The sequence below is a fragment of the Myotis myotis genome, unplaced genomic scaffold (assembly GCF_014108235.1).
Source record: "Myotis myotis isolate mMyoMyo1 unplaced genomic scaffold, mMyoMyo1.p scaffold_m19_p_8, whole genome shotgun sequence".
NCBI lineage: Eukaryota > Metazoa > Chordata > Mammalia > Chiroptera > Vespertilionidae > Myotis > Myotis myotis.
The window spans coordinates 47559658-47583007 of NW_023416390.1; the positions used below are offsets into that span (position 1 = coordinate 47559658).

Here is a 23350-nt window from a genome sequence, read left to right on the forward strand (position 1 = left end):
ACAGCAAAAGAAACTGACAAAACAAAGAGGCAGCAAACCAGATGGGAGATACTTGCAAACAGTAGTTCCGACAAAGGTTTAATTTCCAATATATATAAAAAAAACTCATAAAATTCAACACCAAGCAAACAAACAACCCAATCAAAAAGTGGGCAGAGGGCCCGGACAACGTGGCTCATTGGTAGAGCATCAACCTATGAACCAGGAGGTCACGGTTTGATTCCCGTTCAGGGCACATGCCTGGGTTGCAGGCTCAATCCCCAGTGTGGGGCATGTAGGAGGCAGCCAATCAATGATTCTCTCTCATCATTGATGTTTCTCTCTCCTTCTCCCTTCCCCTTCCCCATCTTCCTCCCTGAAATCAATATATATATGTATGTGTGTGTGTTTTTGTTTTGTCTTCTCTTAAGTGAACAGAGGGCCTGAAAATACACCTCTCCCAAGAAGGCATACAAACAGCCAACAGATATATGAAAAGATGTTCATGAACAACAAATACACCTCTATCAACAAGTGAATTTAAAAATCAAGTGAATAAATAATCTGATGAACAGAATGAACTGGTGATTATAACAGAATCAGGGACATAGAAAGGGAATGGACTATTCTTGGGGGGGAAAGGGGTGTGGGGGATGCGGGAAGAGACTGAACAAAAATCGTGCACCTATGGATGAGGACAGTGGGTGGGGAGTGAGGGCAGAGGGTGGGGTGGGAACTGGGAGGAGAGGAGTTATGGGGGGGAAAAAGAGGAACAAATGTAATAATCTGAACAATGAAGATTTAATTTTTAAAAAAAAAAAGATGTTCAACCTCACTGCCAATTAGGAAAATGCAAATCAAAACTACAATGAGATACCACCTCACACCTGTTAGAGTGGCCATTATCACCAAGACAAACAATAACAAGTGTTGGAGAGGTTGTGGAAAAAGGGAATCTTCATTCGCTGCTGGTGGGAATGGTACAACCACTATAGAAAGCAGTCTGGTGATTCCTCAAAAAATTAAGAATAGAGCTACCATACGATCCAGCAATCCCTCTTCTGGGTATATACCCGAAAAACTCAAAATCATGTATTCGGAAAGATATATGCACCTCTATGTTCATTGTAACATTATTTACGGTGGCCATGACATGGAAACAACCAAAGTGTCCTGCCATAGAGGACTGGACAAAGAAGCTGTGGTACATATACACAATGGAATACTACTCAGCCATAAGAAAGGATGAAATAGCACCATTTGCAACAACATGGATGGACCCTGAGAACATTATGCTAAGTGAAGTAAGTCAGTCAGAAAAAGCTAAGAACTCTATGATTTCACTTATATGTGGGAAACAAAAATGAAACTTATGAACACAAACAGCAGTGCAGTGATTGCCAGAGGGAAGGGGGTGGGGGAAGCATGGGGTCCTAATATATGGTGACAGGAGAAGATTTGACTTTGGATGGTGGGCACACGGTGCAATATACAGATATTGTAACATAGAAACCCACACCTGAAACCTATATGTACGTTCATGTTGACCAAGGTCACCCCAATAAATTTAAATTAATTAACTAATTAACTAATTAGATGATAATAATGGTTTTAAGCTAAAAACATACTATTAAGGACATAAAGTCCAAATCTAAATTTTTTAATTTTTAAAAAAAGAGGGGAAATCTTTACAAATTCAATAATTTATTTCTTCAAAATTATCCTTCATAAAAGAAATACTAATTTCACCAGAAAGAATAATTACTAATGCATTGCTTACCACAGTATGCAGAAGCATTTTTTTCTAGTAAAAATATACCAGGCAAAGTATAAAGAGTGCTAAATATGCTTACTTGCACTAGACTCAAGAGTTCCTCTTCATGTATACAATGCCCCTTTCTAATAAAAGTATTCAAAGGGGGATAAAATTTCTACTGGAAAGCCTATTTCTAAAGCCAACTGCCACTCCTTGAAGGCTAAGGCTGTCTCTTGCTAAACTCTGAATCTTTGCCATACTTAGTCAACAGCAATGTCTCAACCAAATACGATGAACGAAATATGTTTAATATTTTAGCTATCTCTTTCACTTTCTCCAATTTTCCCCCTAAAAATGAACTAATTCTGACTATTAATCTCTGTTGGAGCAAATGATCTTGGGCTACTGTTCTGAATCATCATCTCTATATAAGGACATCAAAAGGATATAGCAAATATCAACTGTGAGCAGACTAGTTCAGTGATGGTGCTTAAGCAGGAACTGGAACTAAATGAAAGATTTTTAAAAAAACAGTATCACATGCACCAAAATATGCAGGAACAGCCATAACTACATTACAGTTCAAGTTGTCTTGCAGGATAACCTTGTAGAGTTTTTTCAATTAACCCTACCCAATTTCACAGTTCTTTTATTGTTGAGCAATGTGTTCACACCACATCTCGCTCAGGTAATGAGTCTACTCCAACTCAGATGTATCTCAAGGACTCAGGTAAAAACATGGGCAACTCAAGTAAGTCAAAGGGTCAGGTAGCCATATGGGTTTCTATTTTTTCAGGGATCACAGCTTCTCTGCTGAGCCAGGGAGAAGGGACACACGTTTGTAGGAGTATGTTTGCATCCTGGACTGCAGACCAAATTTCATGCCCTTTGCTAGTAGCTCACAAGTTAAATGCAGCAGCCTATGTAACTAAGAACACTTACAAAACAAACCTCAACTAAAACTACCCGCTTGCTCCACCTTTCCAAGCAGTTCCAAATATTCCACAAGATATACTTAATTAGCACCAGAAATAAGAAGCTTGTTTTCATCAAAATATTATTTTAACCTCTGGAGACTCTTGGAGACCATGTTAACCCAGACTACAGACATGTTAAACTTCTGACTGTGGCAAAAATCCCAAGTGCAGGCTGCCAACTAGAAGCAAGTACTCAATTGCCCAGCCAGTTTTGCTCAGTAGTTGAGCATCACCCCACGCACCAAGACGTCACTAGTTTGAGTCCCAATCATGCCGGGGTCCAACCCCAGCAGGTCCAGGGGTCCCCAAAGGTGTGGACGGAGTCGGCGAAGACGGAATGACACGGAGACAGCATTCAGTTGATCAGCAGCCTAGCCAGGATCTCTAGCCAGGATCTCCAGCCAAGTTCTGGTCTGGATCTCCAGCGAAGTTCTGCTTAGGATCTCCAGCCAGGTTCTGTGTCCATGTTCCCTCGCTAGGTTCTCCAGCCAGGTTCAGTCACCAGGTTCTAGTCAGGTTCTCTTGCCAATTTCTGTAGTCAGGTTCAGTCCAGGATCTTTTGCCATGTTCTCTCGCTAGGTTCTGTCTCTAGGTTCTGAGGCCAGTTTCTGTCCAGGAACTTTTGCCATGTTCTCTCCAGCGAAGTTCTTCTGTCTCTAGAGAACGTTCTGTGTAGGTTCTGTGCCTAGGTTCTGTCTCTCTTGGTTCCGTATTCTAAGTTCTGAGTCTTGCTGTCTTATTACATCTGTATTTATACCAGTTGATTCAATCCTATCAATCTCTATTCCAAAGGTTAGGGCGTTTCTTATCTCCATTCCAGGGAGTAAAGATTATGTAGCTTAAGCATGATTGTTCGTAGTTAAGGTGATTAATTACCCACCTGGCACTAGTTAAGAGGTTTTATTCCCTCCCTAACTTCAGGGGAAAATTCCTACCTGGGGAAACAACCTTTCTCAGAGACCTCGGTTAAAACACATAGTGCCAAGAAGGTGAGCAAACATATTAAGAACAGCATGCCATATATGCCAGGTCCCTTGAAACAGCAAGCATGGACCGGCCCCCGGCAAATTCCCCCTTTTTTATTTTTTACAAGCAGGCATTAAAAAGAAAACCCCGAAATGCTCTCTTGTATCCATTTTAAGAGTAGGATTGGCACTTTCCGCTATTACCTGAGGCCTGATCTATCACCCCAGGGAGAGCTTGCCAATCCTGCACTTTCCCGGGGTGGAAAGGCTGCAGTGGGGTTAAGGATAAGGCTCCTTGGGCCTACCTCCTCCCATGCCTTTACATTTACCTTTCCTTCCTCAGAAAAGCATGGACATACTTCTTGTATAAAACGTTCTGTCTGACTGGGAGTAACCTTAATTCCTCTGCTAGCAAGCATATGAGTTAAGAGATCAATACAGAGTCTTATTTCTTTATACTCAGTATGGCACATCTTCTTAATCTAAAGATCAATACAGAGTCTTCTTTCTTTGGACTCAGTATGGCACATCTCAATCTAAGTTCTGTACTATCCACCTTCTTACCCTACTTATCCTCTATAGGGGGGTCTGCAGTACCCTGGTGGAGTCCTATCCGTCCCGAGTGTGGGGGTTCTCAATGGGGGGGCTTACCTAAGGGAATCCTGTTCCAGGGGTTCCCAAAGGTGTGGACGGAGTCGGCGAAGACTACCCACCCTCTTCCTACGGTGGAGTCCTATCCGTCCCGAGTACAGGGCGCTTACCTAGGGGTCCCTGTTCGGGCGCCATATGCCGGGGTCCAACCCCAGCAGGTCCAGGGGTCCCCAAAGGTGTGGACGGAGTCGGCGAAGACGGAATGACACGGAGACAGCATTCAGTTGATCAGCAGCCTAGCCAGGATCTCTAGCCAGGATCTCCAGCCAAGTTCTGGTCTGGATCTCCAGCGAAGTTCTGCTTAGGATCTCCAGCCAGGTTCTGTGTCCATGTTCCCTCGCTAGGTTCTCCAGCCAGGTTCAGTCACCAGGTTCTAGTCAGGTTCTCTTGCCAATTTCTGTAGTCAGGTCAGTCCAGGATCTTTTGCCATGTTCTCTCGCTAGGTTCTGTCTCTAGGTTCTGAGGCCAGTTTCTGTCCAGGAACTTTTGCCATGTTCTCTCCAGCGAAGTTCTTCTGTCTCTAGAGAACGTTCTGTGTAGGTTCTGTGCCTAGGTTCTGTCTCTCTTGGTTCCGTATTCTAAGTTCTGAGTCTTGCTGTCTTATTACATCTGTATTTATACCAGTTGATTCAATCCTATCAATCTCTATTACAAAGGTTAGGGCGTTTCTTATCTCCATTCCAGGGAGTAAAGATTATGTAGCTTAAGCATGATTGTTCGTAGTTAAGGTGATTAATTACCCACCTGGCACTAGTTAAGAGGTTTTATTCCCTCCCTAACTTCAGGGGAAAATTCCTACCTGGGGAAACAACCTTTCTCAGAGACCTCGGTTAAAACACATAGTGCCAAGAAGGTGAGCAAACATATTAAGAACAGCATGCCATATATGCCAGGTCCCTTGAAACAGCAAGCATGGACCGGCCCCCGGCACAATCAGGGCACATTCATTTATTCACATTCTCTCTTTCACCATCTCTACCTTATTTGTCATTTTCACTTTAGAATGCATACACCAAATTATAAAAAGATGTAATCCAAACTAAAACTGTACACCTAAAACACTGGCTCCAAATCAAACAATTAATGAAACGACTTATATTTTTCTGGCTCAAAAAAGATAATGAACATTTATTTTAAAAAACATATAACAAAATCCCAATAGTAAGGGTTTTACTTGCTTTTGAGGTCCCCCACAATCACCCCCTAAAGACAGTTTCTCCATTATTCGACAAATATAATAACATAATTCTCTTTTCAAACACACCTCGGATGTCAATACGAATAGCCAATCAAGTGTTCCTAGAGATTAAGCATTTAGAAACTTTTTATACAAGTTAAAAATAAAATATAAATACCTTTGGTGCTACTGCTTAGTTTGACCCTTTTTCTCTTGCCAAGACCTTGACTTCCATCCTGATCCTCCTGGAGGAAAACAGAATTAGCATTATAATAATGCTATTCATGAATTTATATTTTTTACATAAATATATGTATGTTTATAAATGATTAAATATAATATATTCATGCTTAGATATTATTAATCAACACATTTTACTTTTCTGTATTTGCTGTAGTATCTTTTAATGCTAATTTTGATTAAATTATATAATGAAAATCCTTAGTATTAAAATATAAGAGCTCTTAAACTTAATCTGTTCTTCTAACGCAAATTGCCAAAATAAAAATTTTCCTGACTTTATAAACATCATTTCATACGAACAAAGAAGCTGAAGGGGGAGTCGAGCAGACTGGCATAGGAAGAAAGGAGAGAAGGAGCAGAGGGCTAAAACAATCAATAAAGAAAAATGCTTTGAAGAGTCTAAGACAAAGAAAAGTCATAATCTGCACCTGGGGAAATCATTTGGATGCCCAGGAAAACATCTTGGAGTGGTCTGAGGCAGTCTCAAGGGGATGGTACACTGCACCACAGCAACAGAGTGGGAAGCTAGGGAGCTGAGACAACACAAAGGGAGGAGGAACAGAGGAAGCAGCCTGCGGATGGTGAAACCAAGGTGTGGCTAGAGGTGTGCATCTAGGGAAGGAGCCCTGGGCATAGGCGCACATTTCTAATTTTCTTTACATGTTGCTGAAAAGGCTCTTGCTTTCTTTATAGCTGAATTCAGGAGTTCTTCCCATCCAGCTAAATGTTATGATTCCACTCCATTTTCCCAGCTTTCCTAAACTAGGAAATTGCATATGAATTCAAAACTTCTATTTTATACTATCATTTTCCTATTTTCCAAACATATATGAGTCAACTGGTATTATAAGGACATGTATGGTAGCATTTTGGCATATAGTCTGCTAACAATGGAGTTGGTGGCATGTTAGAATGTAATACAAATTCCCAGATTTCTCAAGTAGAGCCCATCAAATCTTGAAAGCAGAAAAGTAGTCTCGGATTCATACTGCTGTTCTATCTACTATTATAGCTTCCTTGGCCTACACACCATAGTCTTAATTTCTGGTTTCTATCAAGTCCAGCATCAGTCCTCAGGGCCAGTCTGGGGTTTTCCAGAGCTACATTCCACATTTACTGAGCACTTCAATATGCCCTCCCTATTAATCCCCACCCTTGCCAAGGCCTCCATAGTAATCTACCAGGCAGCAGGACTGACGAACTACTACTCCTCCTCTGCTACCCTCACCCTTGCCATTGGAGAAACTCAACCAGAATAAAACTTGGAGCCTTAAAAGACAGAAAACAGACACAAGAATGTAAAATCAGCCCTGGCCAGTGTGGCTCAGTTGGTTGGGTGTCATTCTGTGCACCCAATGGTTGCTGGTTCGATTCCCAGTCAGGGCACATGCTCGAGTTATGGGCTTAATCCCCAGTGGGGGACGTGCAGGAGGCAACTGATCAGTGTTTCACTCTCACATCAATATTTCTCTCTCCCTCTCCTTTTCTCTCTCTCTCTCTAAAAATCACTTTTTTAAATCTTAAAAAAAAAGAATGTTAAATCATGCCACAGGACCCAGGGGATTCCAAAGTTTGAGATTTTAGCTAATAGCCATTCTGAAACTGTTCTCCCAGCCCTGAGAAAAAAGACAAATTTGGAAAATCTATGTTATATCCCAGGTTAGGATTGCTTAATTATTTCTCTTTTTTTAAAATATATTTTTATTGATTTCAGAGAGGAAGGGAGAGGGAGAGAGATAGAAACATCAATGATGAGAGAGAATCATTGATCAGCTGCTTCCTGCACGCTCCCTACTGGGCATCAAGCTTGCAACCCGGGCATGTGCCCTGCCCGGGAATTGAACCATGACCTCCTGGTTCATAGGTTAACACTCAACCACTGAGCCACGCTGCTGGGTGGCTTCATTATTTCAAATATAAACTTCCTATGAAAAGAATATCCTTGATCAACCAGTGGTCTTAGAAATACAAAGTTTTATAAATTTCCCAGTCTTATAGTCTAAAAGACAAGTAAAATTAGTCAGGCAAAGGAGGGGAACATCATTCCAAAAAGATAAGACAGCATAAGCAAAGGTGCAATAACAAAAGTCCATAAACATAGACCAGTGAGGTGGTCTGGACATCATAATATATATCAGCCAAAGCAAGGAAAGGAGATTATCTCCATCTAAACTGGCAGGAAAATGGGTACTCTTATACACTGTTGGTAACATTATACAACAGTACAATTTTCCTGAATGGCAATATACATGTCATAAATCTTTAAAGTGTATTTATCATTGGAACAGAAATTCCAGTTCTGGAAATTTATCCTAGAGAAATAGGAACAAGCAAATAGGAACTATATGTATAAATATTCATCACATTTTATTTATAACAGGGAAAAAACAAGAATCTTTGGCTTCCAACAACAGGGTACACAGTAAATAAATTATAGCACACTTTTGTACCCTTTGAAGAAAAACAATGCTAGAGTTCTAAATTCACTGTGAACAGAGAGATGTTCAAAAACTATTAAAAATGATAAAAAGATCTCATATGTAGAATAGCATATGGAATGTAAAACCATTTCAGTATTGGTAATATATATATATATATGTGTGTATATATATATGATCTATCTATATAAAAGCCTAAGCAGCCAGAACACCGGAATGACTGAAACTACTGGTCACTATGATGCGCACTGACCACCAGATGGCAGATGCTCAATGCAAGAGCTGTGCCCTGGTGGTCAGTGTGCTCCCACAGCCAACCTCTCGTGGCCAGCCAACCTCCCATGGTCCCTCCCCCCATCCGGCAGGCTCTGGCCAGCAGCTGGCAGCTGGAAAGAAGGCCCCGGCTGGCAGCCAGAAAACCCCAATAGGCCCTGATCACCAGCCAGGCCTAGGGACCCCACACATGCACGAATTTCATGCACCAGGCCTCAGGTACACAAATAAAATCTGTTAAAGCATACTCCTTGTTACAGATGTTCAAAAAGACCATTAGTGAAAAAGGCAGAATACTGAATAGCACATACAGCATGAAACCCTTAAAATATACTATATATGGGGTGGGTTAAAAGTGAGTTCACAGTTGTTGGTAGGAAAATAATGCAATAATTATTAAATAATAAGAATAAACTGTTTTGTGTACTCACAACTGTAAGCCTGCTTTGCCAACCCCAGTATAAAAATGTTAGAATACAGATGTTTATAGTAAGACACCTCAAAATGATAAGAATAATAGGTAATTTTATTATATTTTTGTTAATGTCTATTTTCTCTTTACTCAATAATGAATATGGATTATAGCTCTAAGTTAATTTTTTAATAGTCTATTAATTTTTAGAGAGAGAAAAGGTGAGGGAGAAAGAGATAGAAACACCAGGAAACCAAGATGGCGGCATAGGTAAACACCGGAGATTGCTGCTTCGCACAACCACTTCAAAAATACAACTAAAAGACAGAATGGACATCATCCCAAACCATAGGAAGACTGGCTGAGTGGAAACTCTACAACTAGAAGGAAAGAGAAAAGCATACCGAGACTCCGAGGAGGTGCGGTACGGAAATAAAATACAGAGGTACAGAGGCGCACGCAGAGAGGGCTGGGGGCTGAGGACACCGTAGTCTTTTTCAATCGGGAGGGAGTCTCAAGCTCTGAGCTCCAGTTCTGGGCGAGTCTCTGGGGACCCAGACTCATACGGGAGAAACTGGACTGTCCGGCATCGGTTGGAAATCGAGGGCAGCTTTCTCTCGGGGGTGCTTGCAGCGATTGCCAGGACACTGAGAAGCAGGGCCTCTGAGGATAGGATTGAGAGCAGGCATAACTGCTCGCTCCGCCCTGTTGATCCCCTGGGACCCCGCCCCGCCCAAGCCATGCATGGAGGCTTTTGCATATGAAAGGCCTGGCCCTTTGCAATCTGATAATTACCTAACAAACTGCAGCTGCCCCAAGGCCCCAGGGCAATTTGCATTGCTTCACAGCTGGCTCCTGCTGGATAGCCTCAGGCAGAGGCTAGATTAGCACCTCCTTAGAGATCCAGGAGCCAGTGTGCCCAGTGGTCAGAGTGGGACTATCCAGATTGCAGCTCCTTGGATCCATAAAGGACACACTCAGGGGGCAGACTCAGTGAGCACCAAAACCCCATTGAAGCAAGTCTTGCCCCAGAAGAGTGTCTCCAGCACAGAAGTTCTCCCACTGCAGACACAGCTGATTCTCACAGCCAACTGGCTAGGAGGTCAATCCCTCCCAGTGTTACCTACAACAATCAAGGCTCAACTGCAACAAGACTGTGCACACAGCCCACAAAGGGGTGCACCAAGAGTGTCTACCTCAGGTAATTGGGGAGGCTGAGCCACTGGGCCCTATAGGACACCTAGCACAGAAAGCCACTCTATCGACACAGCGAAGCATAAAAAAATGCGGAGACAAAGAAACAGGGCACAAATGACAGAAATGGAGGAAAAGCAAACGACTGGATATAGAGTTCAAAACCACACTTTTAAGGTTTTTCAAGAATTTTCTAGAAACCGGCAATAAACTTAATGAGACCCTCAAGAAATCTAGTGAGACTCTTGAGGTTGTGCTAAAGGACCAACTAGAAATTAAGCATAAACTGACTGAAATAAAGAATATTATACAGACTCCCAACAGCAGACTAGAGGATCCAAGAATCAAGTCAAAGATTTGAAATACGAAGAAGCAAAATACACCCAACCGGAAAAGCAAAATGAAAAAAGAATCCAAAAATATGAAGATAGTGTAAGGAGCCTCTGGGACAGTTTCAAGCGTACCAACATCCGAATTATAGGGGTGCCAGAAGAAGAGAGAGAGCAAGATACTGAAAACCTATTTGGAGATTCCTGACTCGAGAACCAAGATGGCGGCATAGGTTAATGCCGGAGATTGCTGCCTCGAACAACCACTTCAAAAAACAACTAAAAGACGGAACAGACATCATCCAGAACCACAGGAAGGCTGGCTGAGTGGAAATTCTACAACTAGGAGGAAAGAGAATATCATACCCAGACTCAGAGGAGGCACAGTGCTGAAGTGAAATAGTAAGGTGCGGAGTGCACGTGGAGCGGGCTGGAGGCGGAGGGCGCGGCTGTTGTTTTCAATCGGGAGGGAGTTTCAGACTCTGAGCTCCAGATCCGGGCGAGTCTCTAGGGACCCAGACTCAAACAGGAGAAGCGGGACTGTCTGGCTTTGGTCGGAACTCGAAGGCAGCTTTCTCTCCGAGGTTTGCAGCGGTTGCTGGGACTCTGTGAGGCAGAGCCCCTAGGGACGGAACTGAGAGCAGCCATAACTGCTCGCTCCGGCCCGCCCTGTAGATCCCCGGGGACCCGCCCCGCCCAAGCCCTGCACAGAGCCATTTGCCGGATAGCCTCAGGCAAAGGCTAGATTAGCACCGCGCTAGAGATCCAGCACAGAAGCTCTCCCACTGCAGACACAGTGGACTTTCATAGCCAGTTAGCCTGGAGGTCAAATCACCCCCGGTATTGCGGACAACAATCAAGGCTTAACTACAACAAGACTGCGCACAAAGACTACTAGGGGGTGCACCAAGAAAGCATAAAAAATGCGGAGACAAAGAAACAGGACAAAACTGTCAATGGAGGATATTGAGTTTAGAACCACACTTTTAAGGTCTCTTAAGAACTATCTAGAAGCAGTCGATAAATGTAGTGAGATCCTCAAGAAATCTAATGAGACCCTCAATGTTATGATAAAGAACCAACTAGAAATTAAGCATACACGGACTGAAATAACGAATACTATACAGACTCCCAACAGCAGACCAGAGGAGCGCAAGAATCAAGGCAAAGATTTGAAATGCGAAGAAGCAAAAAACACCCAACCAGAAAAGCAAAATGAAAAAAGAATCCGAAAATACGAAGATAGTGTAAGGAGCCTCTGGGACAGCTTCAAGCGTACCAACATCAGAATTTTAGGGGTGCCAGAAGATGAGAGAGAGCAAGATATTGAAAACCTATTTGAAGAAATAATGACAGAAAACTTCCCCCACCTGGTGAAAGAAATAGACTTACAGGTCCAGGAAGTGCAGAGAACCCCAAACAAAAGGAATCCAAAGAGAACCACACCAAGACACATCATAATTAAAATGCCAAGAGCAAAAGACAAAGAGAGAATCTTAAAAGCAGCAAGAGAAAGAAACTCAGTTACCTACAAGGGAATACCCATACGACTGTCAGCTGATTTCTCAACAGAAACTTTGCAGGCCAGAAGGGAGTGGCAAGAAATATTCAAAGTGATGAATGCCAAGGACCTACAACCAAGATTACTTTATCCAGCAAAGCTATCATTCAGAATTGAAGGTCAGATAAAGAGCTTCACAGATAAGAAAAAGCTAAAGGAGTTCATCACCACTAAACCAGTATTATATGAAATGCTGAAAGGTATCCTTTAAGAAGAGGAAGAAGAAGAAAAAGGTAAAGATACAAATTACGAACAACAAATACACATCTATCAACAAGTGAATCTAAAAATCAAGTGAATAAATAATCTGATGAACAGAATGAACTGGTGATTATAATAGAATCAGGGGCATAGAAAGGGAGTGGACTGACTACTCTTGGGGGGGGAAAGGGGTGTGGCGGGTGCGGGAAGAGACTGAACAAAAATGGTGCACCTATGGATGAGGACAGTTGGGGCGGGGGGTGAGGGCGGAGGGTGGGGTGGGAAACGTTGGAGGGGAGCTATGGGGGGAAAAAGAGGAACAACTGTAATAATCGAACAATAAAGATTTAATTTAAAAAAAAAAAAAGAAAAGAAAGAAACACCAGTGTGAGAGCACATCAATCAGGTGCCTCCTGCATGCTCCCCAACAGGGGATCAAGCCCACAAGCCCAGCACATGCCCTTGACGAGGAATTGAACCAGCAACTTCCTGGTGCACAGAACAACGCCCAACCAACTGAGTCACACTAATATTTTAAATACTAGTTCAGATTTCCGATCCTAATTGCAATAATATGCATAAGATAATGGGCTACTGTGCTATCTATTACAACTCCATCACTAACAAGAATTCATTAGCCTGAGTAAATCAGTTAATTCTATGGAATTCAGCTTCCTCATCCATAAATAGGTTAAGCAAGATAGACTTTAAGGTCACTTTTAGCTTTAACATTTTTAATGTTTATAACCTTCAAATTATCTCCTCCTAATTCTCACTTTTGCTTTGTTATATTACAAGATTCTTCTATTTCTAACTCAAGATATAAAAGTCAGAAAGCAAAGACTTTGTAGTATATAAATCAATAAAACAAATGAATGTTTTTGTATAAAAATTATGATCACAATCTTAAAACAGAAAATTGCCTGACTTTATCGCTAAAACTCTTCTAAGATTGCCCTGGGTAGTGATCTTATCTCTATACTTTTCCATACTTCTCACTTCAAATATTTTTATGTGACTTTTATAATCAGAAAGAAATACAATCCATAAAAATTCCAAATATACATACCCTGTAGCCTAGCAATTCCATAACTTAGAAAACTATATGCACATCTGCACAAAAATAAATGTAAGCATTATCTTCAAATAAAAAAACTGAAAATTAAGAAAATGATTGGCCGAAACCGGTTTGGCTCAGTGGATAGAGCGTCGGCCTGCGGACTGAAAGGTCCCAGGTTCGATTCCGGTCAAGGGCATGTACCTGGGTTGCGGGCACATCCCCAGTAGGAGATGTGCAGGAGGCGGCTGATCGATGTTTCTCTTCCATCGATGTTTCTAACTCTCTATCTCTCTCCCTTCCTCTCTGCCGGGGTCCAACCCCAGCGGGTCCAGGGGTCCCCAAAGGTGTGGACGGAGTCGGCGAAGAAGGAATGACACGGAGACAGTGTTCAGTTGATCAGCAGCCTAACCAGGATCTCTAGCCAAGTTCTGATCAGGATCTCCAGCGAAGTTCTGGTTCAGGATCTCCAGCCAGGTTCTGTGTCCAGTTGTCTTGCTAGGTTCTCCAGCCAGGTTCTCCAGGATCTCCAGCCAGGTTCTGTGTCCATGTTCTCTTGCTATGTTCTCCAGGCAGGTTCAGTAGCCATGTTCCCTCGCTAGGTTCTCCAGCCAGGTTCAGTCACCAGGTTCTAGTCAGGTTCTCTTGCCAATTTCTGTAGTCAGGTTCAGTCCAGGATCTTTTGCCATGTTCTCTCGCTAGGTTCTGTCTCTAGGTTCTGAGGCCAGTTTCTGTCCTGGATCTTTTGCCATGTTCTCTCCAGCGAAGTTCTTCTGTCTCTAGAGAACGTTCTGTGTAGGTTCTGTGCCTCCTGGTTCTGTCTTCTTCTGGTTCCGTATTCTAAGTTCTGTGTTCTAACTTCTGTGTTCTAAGTTCTGTATCTTGCTGTCTTGTTACAACTGTATTTATACCAGTTGATTCTAATCCTATCAATCTCTATTCCAAAGGTTAGGGCGTTTCTTATCTCCATTCCAGGGAGTAAAGATTAAGTAGCTTAAACATGATTGTTCGTAGTTAAAGTGATTAATTACCCGCCTGGCACTTAGTTGAGAGGTTTTATTCCCTCCCTAACTTCAGGGGAAAATCCCTACCTGGGGAAACAACCTTTCTCAGAGAGGAGACCTTGGTTAAAACACATAGTGCCAAGAAGGTGAGCAAACATATTAAGAACAGTATGCCATATATGCCAGGTCCCTTGAAACAGCAAGGATGGACCGGCTCCCGGCAAATTCCCCCTTTTTTATTTTTTAAAAGCGGGCATTAAAAAGAAAACCCCGAAATGCTCTCTTGTATCCATTTTAAGAGTAGGATTGGCGCTTTCCGCTATTACCTGAGTCCTGATCTATCACCCCAGGGAGAGCTTGCCAATCCTGCACTTTACCGGGTGGAAAGGCTGCAGTGGGGTTAAGGATAAGGCTCCTTGGGCCTACCTCCTCCCATGCCTTTACATCTACCTTTCCTTCCTCAGAAAAGCATGGACATACTTCTTGTATAAAACGTTCTGTCTGACTGGGAGTAACCTTAATTCCTCTGCTAGCAAGCATATGTGTTAAAAGATCAATACAGAGTCATTTCTTTAGACTCAGTATGGCACATCCTCTTAATCTAAAGATCAATACAGAGTCTTCTTTCTTTGGACTCAGTATGGCACATCTTCTCAATCTAAGAATCAATACAGAGTCTTCTTTCTTTGGACTCAGTATGGCACATCTTCTCAATCTAAGTTCTGTACTATCCACCTTCTTACCCTACTTATCCTCTATAGGGGGGTCTGTAGCACCCTGGTGGAGTCCTATCCGTCCCGAGTGTGGGGGTTCTCAATGGGGGGGGGCCTTACCTAGGGGAATCCTGTTCCAGGGGTTCCCAAAGGTGTGGACAGAGTCGGCGAAGACTATCCACCCTCTCCTACGGTGGAGTCCTATCCATCCCGAGAGTGGGGTGCTTACCTAGGGGTCCCTGTTCGGGCGCCATATGCCGGGGTCCAACCCCAGCGGGTCCAGGGGTCCCCAAAGGTGTGGACGGAGTCGGCAAAGAAGGAATGACATGGAGGCAGCGTTCAGTTGATCAGCAGCCTAGCCAGGATCTCCAGCCAGGATCTCCAGCCAAGCTCTGGTCTGGATCTCCAGAGAGGTTCTGCTTCAGATCTCCAGCCAGGTCCTGTGTCCATGTTCTCTTGCTAGGTTCTCCAGCCAGGTTCAGTCCAGGTTCTCCAGCCAGGTTCAGTCACCAGGTTCTAGTCAGGTTCTCTTGCCCATTTCTGTAGTCAGGTTCAGTCCAGGATCTTTTGCCATGTTCTCTCCAGCGAAGTTCTTCTGTCTCTAGTTCTGTGTAGGTTCTGTCTTCTTCATTCTGTCTTCTGAGTTCTGTGTTCTAAGCTCTGTATTCTAAGTTCTGAGTTCTAAGTTCTGTGTTCTAAGTTCTGTATCTTGCTGTCTTGTTACAACTGTATTTATACCAGTTGATTCTAATCCTATCAATCTCTATTCCAAAGGTTAGGGCGTTTCTTATCTCCATTCCAGGGAGTAAAGATTAAGTAGCTTAAACATGATTGTTCGTAGTTAAAGTGATTAATTACCCGCCTGGCACTTAGTTGAGAGGTTTTATTCCCTCCCTAACTTCAGGGGAAAATCCCTACCTGGGGAAACAACCTTTCTCAGAGAGGAGACCTTGGTTAAAACACATAGTGCCAAGAAGGTGAGCAAACATATTAAGAACAGTATGCCATATATGCCAGGTCCCTTGAAACAGCAAGGATGGACCGGCTCCCGGCAAATTCCCCCTTTTTTATTTTTTAAAAGCGGGCATTAAAAAGAAAACCCCGAAATGCTCTCTTGTATCCATTTTAAGAGTAGGATTGGCGCTTTCCGCTATTACCTGAGTCCTGATCTATCACCCCAGGGAGAGCTTGCCAATCCTGCACTTTACCGGGTGGAAAGGCTGCAGTGGGGTTAAGGATAAGGCTCCTTGGGCCTACCTCCTCCCATGCCTTTACATCTACCTTTCCTTCCTCAGAAAAGCATGGACATACTTCTTGTATAAAACGTTCTGTCTGACTGGGAGTAACCTTAATTCCTCTGCTAGCAAGCATATGTGTTAAAAGATCAATACAGAGTCATTTCTTTAGACTCAGTATGGCACATCCTCTTAATCTAAAGATCAATACAGAGTCTTCTTTCTTTGGACTCAGTATGGCACATCTTCTCAATCTAAGAATCAATACAGAGTCTTCTTTCTTTGGACTCAGTATGGCACATCTTCTCAATCTAAGTTCTGTACTATCCACCTTCTTACCCTACTTATCCTCTATAGGGGGGTCTGTAGCACCCTGGTGGAGTCCTATCCGTCCCGAGTGTGGGGGTTTTCAATGGGGGGGGGCCTTACCTAGGGGAATCCTGTTCCAGGGGTTCCCAAAGGTGTGGACAGAGTCGGCGAAGACTATCCACCCTCTCCTACGGTGGAGTCCTATCCATCCCGAGAGTGGGGTGCTTACCTAGGGGTCCCTGTTCGGGCGCCATATGCCGGGGTCCAACCCCAGCGGGTCCAGGGGTCCCCAAAGGTGTGGACGGAGTCGGCGAAGAAGGAATGACACGGAGACAGTGTTCAGTTGATCAGCAGCCTAACCAGGATCTCTAGCCAAGTTCTGATCAGGATCTCCAGCGAAGTTCTGGTTCAGGATCTCCAGCCAGGTTCTGTGTCCAGTTGTCTTGCTAGGTTCTCCAGCCAGGTTCTCCAGGATCTCCAGCCAGGTTCTGTGTCCATGTTCTCTTGCTATGTTCTCCAGGCAGGTTCAGTAGCCATGTTCCCTCGCTAGGTTCTCCAGCCAGGTTCAGTCACCAGGTTCTAGTCAGGTTCTCTTGCCAATTTCTGTAGTCAGGTTCAGTCCAGGATCTTTTGCCATGTTCTCTCGCTAGGTTCTGTCTCTAGGTTCTGAGGCCAGTTTCTGTCCTGGATCTTTTGCCATGTTCTCTCCAGCAAAGTTCTTCTGTCTCTAGAGAACGTTCTGTGTAGGTTCTGTGCCTCCTGGTTCTGTCTTCTTCTGGTTCCGTATTCTAAGTTCTGTGTTCTAACTTCTGTGTTCTAAGTTCTGTATCTTGCTGTCTTGTTACAACTGTATTTATACCAGTTGATTCTAATCCTATCAATCTCTATTCCAAAGGTTAGGGCGTTTCTTATCTCCATTCCAGGGAGTAAAGATTAAGTAGCTTAAACATGATTGTTCGTAGTTAAAGTGATTAATTACCCGCCTGGCACTTAGTTGAGAGGTTTTATTCCCTCCCTAACTTCAGGGGAAAATCCCTACCTGGGGAAACAACCTTTCTCAGAGAGGAGACCTTGGTTAAAACACATAGTGCCAAGAAGGTGAGCAAACATATTAAGAACAGTATGCCATATATGCCAGGTCCCTTGAAACAGCAAGGATGGACCGGCTCCCAGCACCTCTCTGTATAAAATCAATAAAAAATATTAAAAAAAAAAAAGAAAATGATTGGATACACTGCACAATACTATATAGCAGTAATAAAGAGTATTGGCAAAGAGGGATTAACACAATACATTATGGAGGAAATAACAGGACACAAAATAGTGTAACCTTTTTTATTTATTCACACACACACACATACACACACACACACACACAATCCATTTCTGTAAGCACACAGTTACTTAACTACATAGAAAATGGTCTGTCAAGGACAGCCAAACTATTAACTGTAATCCAGAGGGGATTTTTATTTTATCTGAATTGTCTAGCAAAGCAACTACCTTGTATTCATTTGTGCATTATCTAATTTTTAATTTAATTTTTAAATATAAACTTCATTACTTTTAAACCATGCTTTAGTAAACCAATTCCTCTGAAAAGATAAGCAGAAATACCTACACTATGACCCATAAGAGTTCAAAAATTCTAATACTTGAACCCCTTCTACACATAAAGGACTAGGTAGAAAGCATTTATCAAGTTCCTAATTTGTGTTGTCCATGATAGGTACTTTACATATGTTATTCCATTTAATCCTAACATGAGAATTACCATCATTTTCTTCATGAGGAGATTGATGTTCAGAAGTTAAATAACCTGGCAAAAGCATAGTGATATTATAAGACAAGATTAAGCTCAGGTCTGCCTAACTCTAAAGCTCAAGTATCTCTTAAAGAAAAACTAAAGTAAATGTTCCTCAATCTACCTCCAACTAAACAACTCTACCTCAAATTCTTAAGCTTTCAAATGTCCAAATGACCTATTTTTAGCTCAATTAGAAAACATAAGAAACTATAAAAAGTATTCTGAAATATACTAGAAGTTTGATTATAAAATGTGATTTAGGGATCAAATGTGATTTAGGGAATAAACTACTTTTAAATATATGTATAAATTAAATATACATTACATGCTCTAAAAGTAAATCTCAGCTATCACAAAAATACTGCATTACGAGGATAGCTGTTGAAATGAAGTATTCTAAAGTTATCACCATCAAAAAATATTTACTATGATATTCACACTGAGCCATAATCATAATTAAGGAGCAAATGATTATATATATCACAGAAGTTAAAGAATCTAAGAGGAATGAGGAGAGACGAAAAGATCTAAAGAAGGACAGATGAGAAGTAATGGTGATGAACAAAATTCACATTTCAAATCCTCTGATATTCCCCTAGGAATTACTTCCAGAAGAGATTTAAAAGCCTCCTTTACCCATGCACACAAAAGGATCTCCTTTTAGCATTCTATCATAAAATATGGCATTGTTATGATGCAATTATGTACTATTAAAGTCTCCACTGGCGATTTAAAAGCTAATCTGGAGAGCTTAGGCCAAGACAAAAGCAAATGTTACTTCTTTCCTAGACACTGGAGAAATATCTGTGTTGAAGATCAGCTTTTCACGTGCCCAGAAATCAAATCCAATTCATGTAAATAAAGTAGAATTGTTAGCAAGGCTGTTGGATGCATAATGCTAGGTATGCTAAAATAATATGAAGATTTTAATCAACCATATAAATACAAACATGAAATTATAGATTTTTCAAGATTATATCAAGATATTTAGATTATTGTAATAAAGTGCTCTGTAATATCAGTAAACCATTTCATTATGTAATAGTTTCCTAAAGTTTCTACTGGCAATAGATACAAGTAGAAACTCCTTTCCTATCTGCCTGGCTTTAGTCAAGGAAGTGCACATGCACCCATTCATATTCAACTACGCATTCTCAGATCTTGCCTTTTGAGAAGCCATTCCACCTCACCACAACAGTAGTGTTATAAAGGACTTACTAGAAATATTTATTATATTAATAAGCACTAAAAAAATTGAAATTTCAAATTGACAGTCTATTTCCCTGTACATTGCTTTTTTTTTAATAATCCTTGACATATTCGGTGTAACTTAGTTATGTGATGAGAAAAGCAGTTACATTTCATATTCTTTTAATAAGTTACTCTGGACTTCACTAAATTTCTTAAGACAATTTCATTGTACTTATAACAGCAATTTGGATAAATTTTGGATACCTTCCTAGGACAAATCTCTATCTCTATCTCCCACTTCTAAACTATTAAAAGAGAAATTAATTATAAACAAATAAAAATCTAGTTGTAGTAGTACTTGTTCTGTCACTAAGTGATTATATGATCGTGGCTAAGTTATTCCATTCTGAGTATCAGTGTCCTTGTCTACAAAATTAAGAATTTAAACTAGATAATATCCATAAATCTGTAGTTTTAAGACTTTTTAAAATTCTATTTTTAAAAAGTTCGAAATTGTAAATCTCACCTCATCTGAAGAATCTAGTTGTCCCAATGTCCCTGTTGCACCTGCAAAACCTTTAAAAAGGAAAAAAAAAGTTGCCCTTCATAGTTGTTACATAATGCTTTACTTGCTACATCACAATATCAAAAGCTAAGTTTTGTTATATTAAGACACCTCATTCTAACAGTTATCTTGGCAAAGTTCAACATTTATCTTTAATACATTTGGATCTAATACTTTATATACTTTATACTTTCAATAGGAAATCCCAGTGAAAACCCAAATATAATCATCACAAATGGTGTTTCAAAAGTATCTCTATTTTTTCCCTTTTTATTGAATTTATTTGGGTGACACTGGTTAACAAAATATACAAGTTGCACGTACACAATTCTACAACCCATCATCTGTACACTGTATTGTATGTTCCTCATCCCAAGTCAAGTCTTCATCCATCACCATTTATCATTCCCCTTCTCCACACAACTCCCTCCCCTTTAGCAATCACCACACTGTTGCCCCTGTCCAGAAGTTTTTCCCTGTTTTTTTTTCCTTTTTGCTCAATTCCTCCACACCTCCAAAACCTTACCCCAACCTTTTTAGTTTTAAACTATGGTTTACTAAAATTCTGGGCTACTCTTAAATATAACAACTGCTGCATTTTTTACTAGTTAGAAACAGAACCTTAATAAACTAAACAAATTCCATTTAAGAAAAATGCTTTCAGCCCTGACCGGTTTGGCTCAGTAGATGGAGCGTCGGCCTGCGGACTGAAGGGTCCCAGGTTCGATTCCGGTTAAGGGCATGTACCTTGGTTGCGGGCACATCCCCAGTAGGGAGTGTGCAGGAAGCAGCTGAATCGATGTTTCTCTCTCATCGATGTTTCTAACTCTCTATCCCTCTCCTTCTCCCTTCCTCTCTGTAAAAAATCAACAAAATATATTTTTTTAAAAAACATATTAGCCGAAACCGGTTTGGCTCAGTGGATAGAGCGTCGGCCTGCGGACTGAAGGGTCCCGGGTTCGATTCCGGTCGGGGGCATGTGCCTGGGTTGCGGGCATATCCCTAGTAGGAGATGTGCGGGAGGCAGCTGATCGATGTTTCTCTCTCATCGATGTTTCTAACTCTCTATCTCTCTCCCTTCCTCTCTGTAAAAAATCAATAAAATATATTTAAAAAAAAAAAAAAAAACATATTAAAAAAAAGAAAAATGCTTTCTCTTCTTTGGCTAATCTATTTACTTTTGCTTCTAAATCTTTAAACTTTTATTACTTTCCTTACAAAGAAGGATACATTATTTAAATTTCTCCAATAATGAGAAAGTTTGAAGGGGGTTATTTTGTTTGTTTTAATACAGAAAAGTTATCATTATCCAAATTACATATTTAGACAAACCTTGAACTGCCAGAGTGCTAGTGCCAGCAGATGGCTCCTGTATACCATATACAAGTTTATCCTCAGGATAGGTAAGTCCAGAGCTCTTCAAAGCTATAAGGTACTTTTCATGACTTTTCTTTGCACAAGTATTTTCTCCAAGACCTAATATTTAAAACAAATTTAAAATAGGATTAAAATATTCCATTTGAAATATAAGTACAGTCAATTCAGTCACTAATATATATATTATATATCTATAAATAGGTGAATATGCTATTGAAGGGAGAACCCTAGCGTGAATTATATAAAATAGTTTCACACCTTTTTTACTCATGTTTGGCATTAACAATCCCAGAATGTACAGCACATTTATAACAAATAATGAAACCTACTAAGTAACTGAACATCTAAAATACGCCAGAGATTATATATAAGGCACAGAGCAGGCAAAGATTAATAAGGCAAATTCCTGTCTTCAATGAATTAGTGTTAGAGAAAGACAATATGGTAAAAGACAATTATGTAGTAGACTTCATCATTTGGTTTGATAACCTGTGTTCTCCTAATACTGTGCAACCAACTTAGCCAAAGCAGAGTACTTAGGACAGGTTTCCTAGAGAAGATAATCCCTGGGTGAAATTTTAAAATATTACAACTGAAATTACTGTTAACTCCTGTTTTATTATCATATTTAAGGTATTAAAAGTATAATTTCAACAAAAGTATCAGTTAAAACTAATTTATTCCAAAAAATACTGAAAAGTTTAGGTTCTAGAATTGAACAATCCTAAAACTTTCACTTTAGCATTTCAGCTTATTAATTATTGCCAATTTTTCTATTGTTTTGCTTTTAATATATTATGGAAGATGGAATAATAGTAAAAGAAAACACTAATATTTAAGAATTCCTTAAAAGAAAAAAATCGTTCTCTGTCTGAAAGCCAAATTACCATGGCATTTGCCACCTCTTTAGGCAGACTATGTATCTTAAATTAAGATCTCAGCCTCTCTGAACAGACTGACTAATCTCAGAGGGAAGCAGGGCCAGGGGATCAGGAAGAGATTAACCAAAGATCTTATATGCATATATGCATTCATTATCTATGGATACAGACAATAGGGTGATGAAGGCTTGTGGTGGGGCAGGAACCAGGTGGGGGGGGGGGGGCAATGGGGACAAAGAAAGGAGACATCTGTAATACTATCAGTAATAAATATTTTTAAAAATAAAAAAAAAAAAAGATCTCAGCCTCTCTGATTATAAAAAGATATAAATGAGTTTCTTTAGTATTTGCTGAGTTTTATTTCCTCTCTTTACTAGCCTCAATAACTGCAATAGAATAGTTTGGGGTTTTTTTAAATCTCTGTCCAATCTCTTTGAGCTGGTATAAAAAAAAAAACTCCAACACAGACTAAATAGATGGGAATTAAAAACAACCATAATTAGTTTGCAAAGAATAAAGAACTCATAACGTTCTATGTAAGAAATGACTAAATTTCTCCTGAATAATAAAAAACACACATTTATCTCAATGAGATAGATTTGTAATACCTTTTAGTTAACAAAATACAATTCATCAATCTCTCACAAGCCTGAGAAAAATGAATATATAAAACCTTATATGGTTTATGAGCATCTACCTAATCTAAAGCTAGCCTAATATAATAGCCTTTCTTTGTACCACTATCCCCATAACATTCATTTCATTTCAACCACACTAGCCTTTTTTATTCCTTTTATAAAAATAAGCTCATTTTCACCCATAAATATTCCCACATGTACACTGTATTATGATATTCTTTATATTTATCCTGCTTGGGGTTCTTTAAACATCTTGGATCAATAAGTCTATATTTTTTCATCTAATTTGGGGAATTGTAGTCATGATTTCTCCAAATGTTTTTTGTTTTTTTAATATATATTTTATTGATTTTTTTACAGAGAGGAAGAGAGAAGGATAGAGAGTTAAGAAACATCGATGGGAGAGAAACATCGATC

General features: G+C 40.6%; 1 protein-coding gene across 12 annotated transcripts in view; it reads right to left on the reverse strand.

Annotated features, from left to right (window-relative positions):
* The window catches only part of UBR3 (ubiquitin protein ligase E3 component n-recognin 3), a 188863-nt gene that overhangs the window by 128515 nt on the left and 36998 nt on the right, over window positions 1-23350 (reverse strand). For all 12 annotated transcript variants that reach the window (XM_036319910.1, XM_036319916.1, XM_036319918.1 and 9 more), the window contains exons 4-6: window positions 21370-21513; window positions 19999-20048; window positions 5684-5750 (exon numbers count right to left, since the gene is read on the reverse strand). In XM_036319910.1, coding sequence (XP_036175803.1) covers window positions 5684-5750; window positions 19999-20048; window positions 21370-21513 — 261 coding nt within the window. The remainder of the gene's footprint in view (window positions 1-5683; window positions 5751-19998; window positions 20049-21369; window positions 21514-23350) is intronic.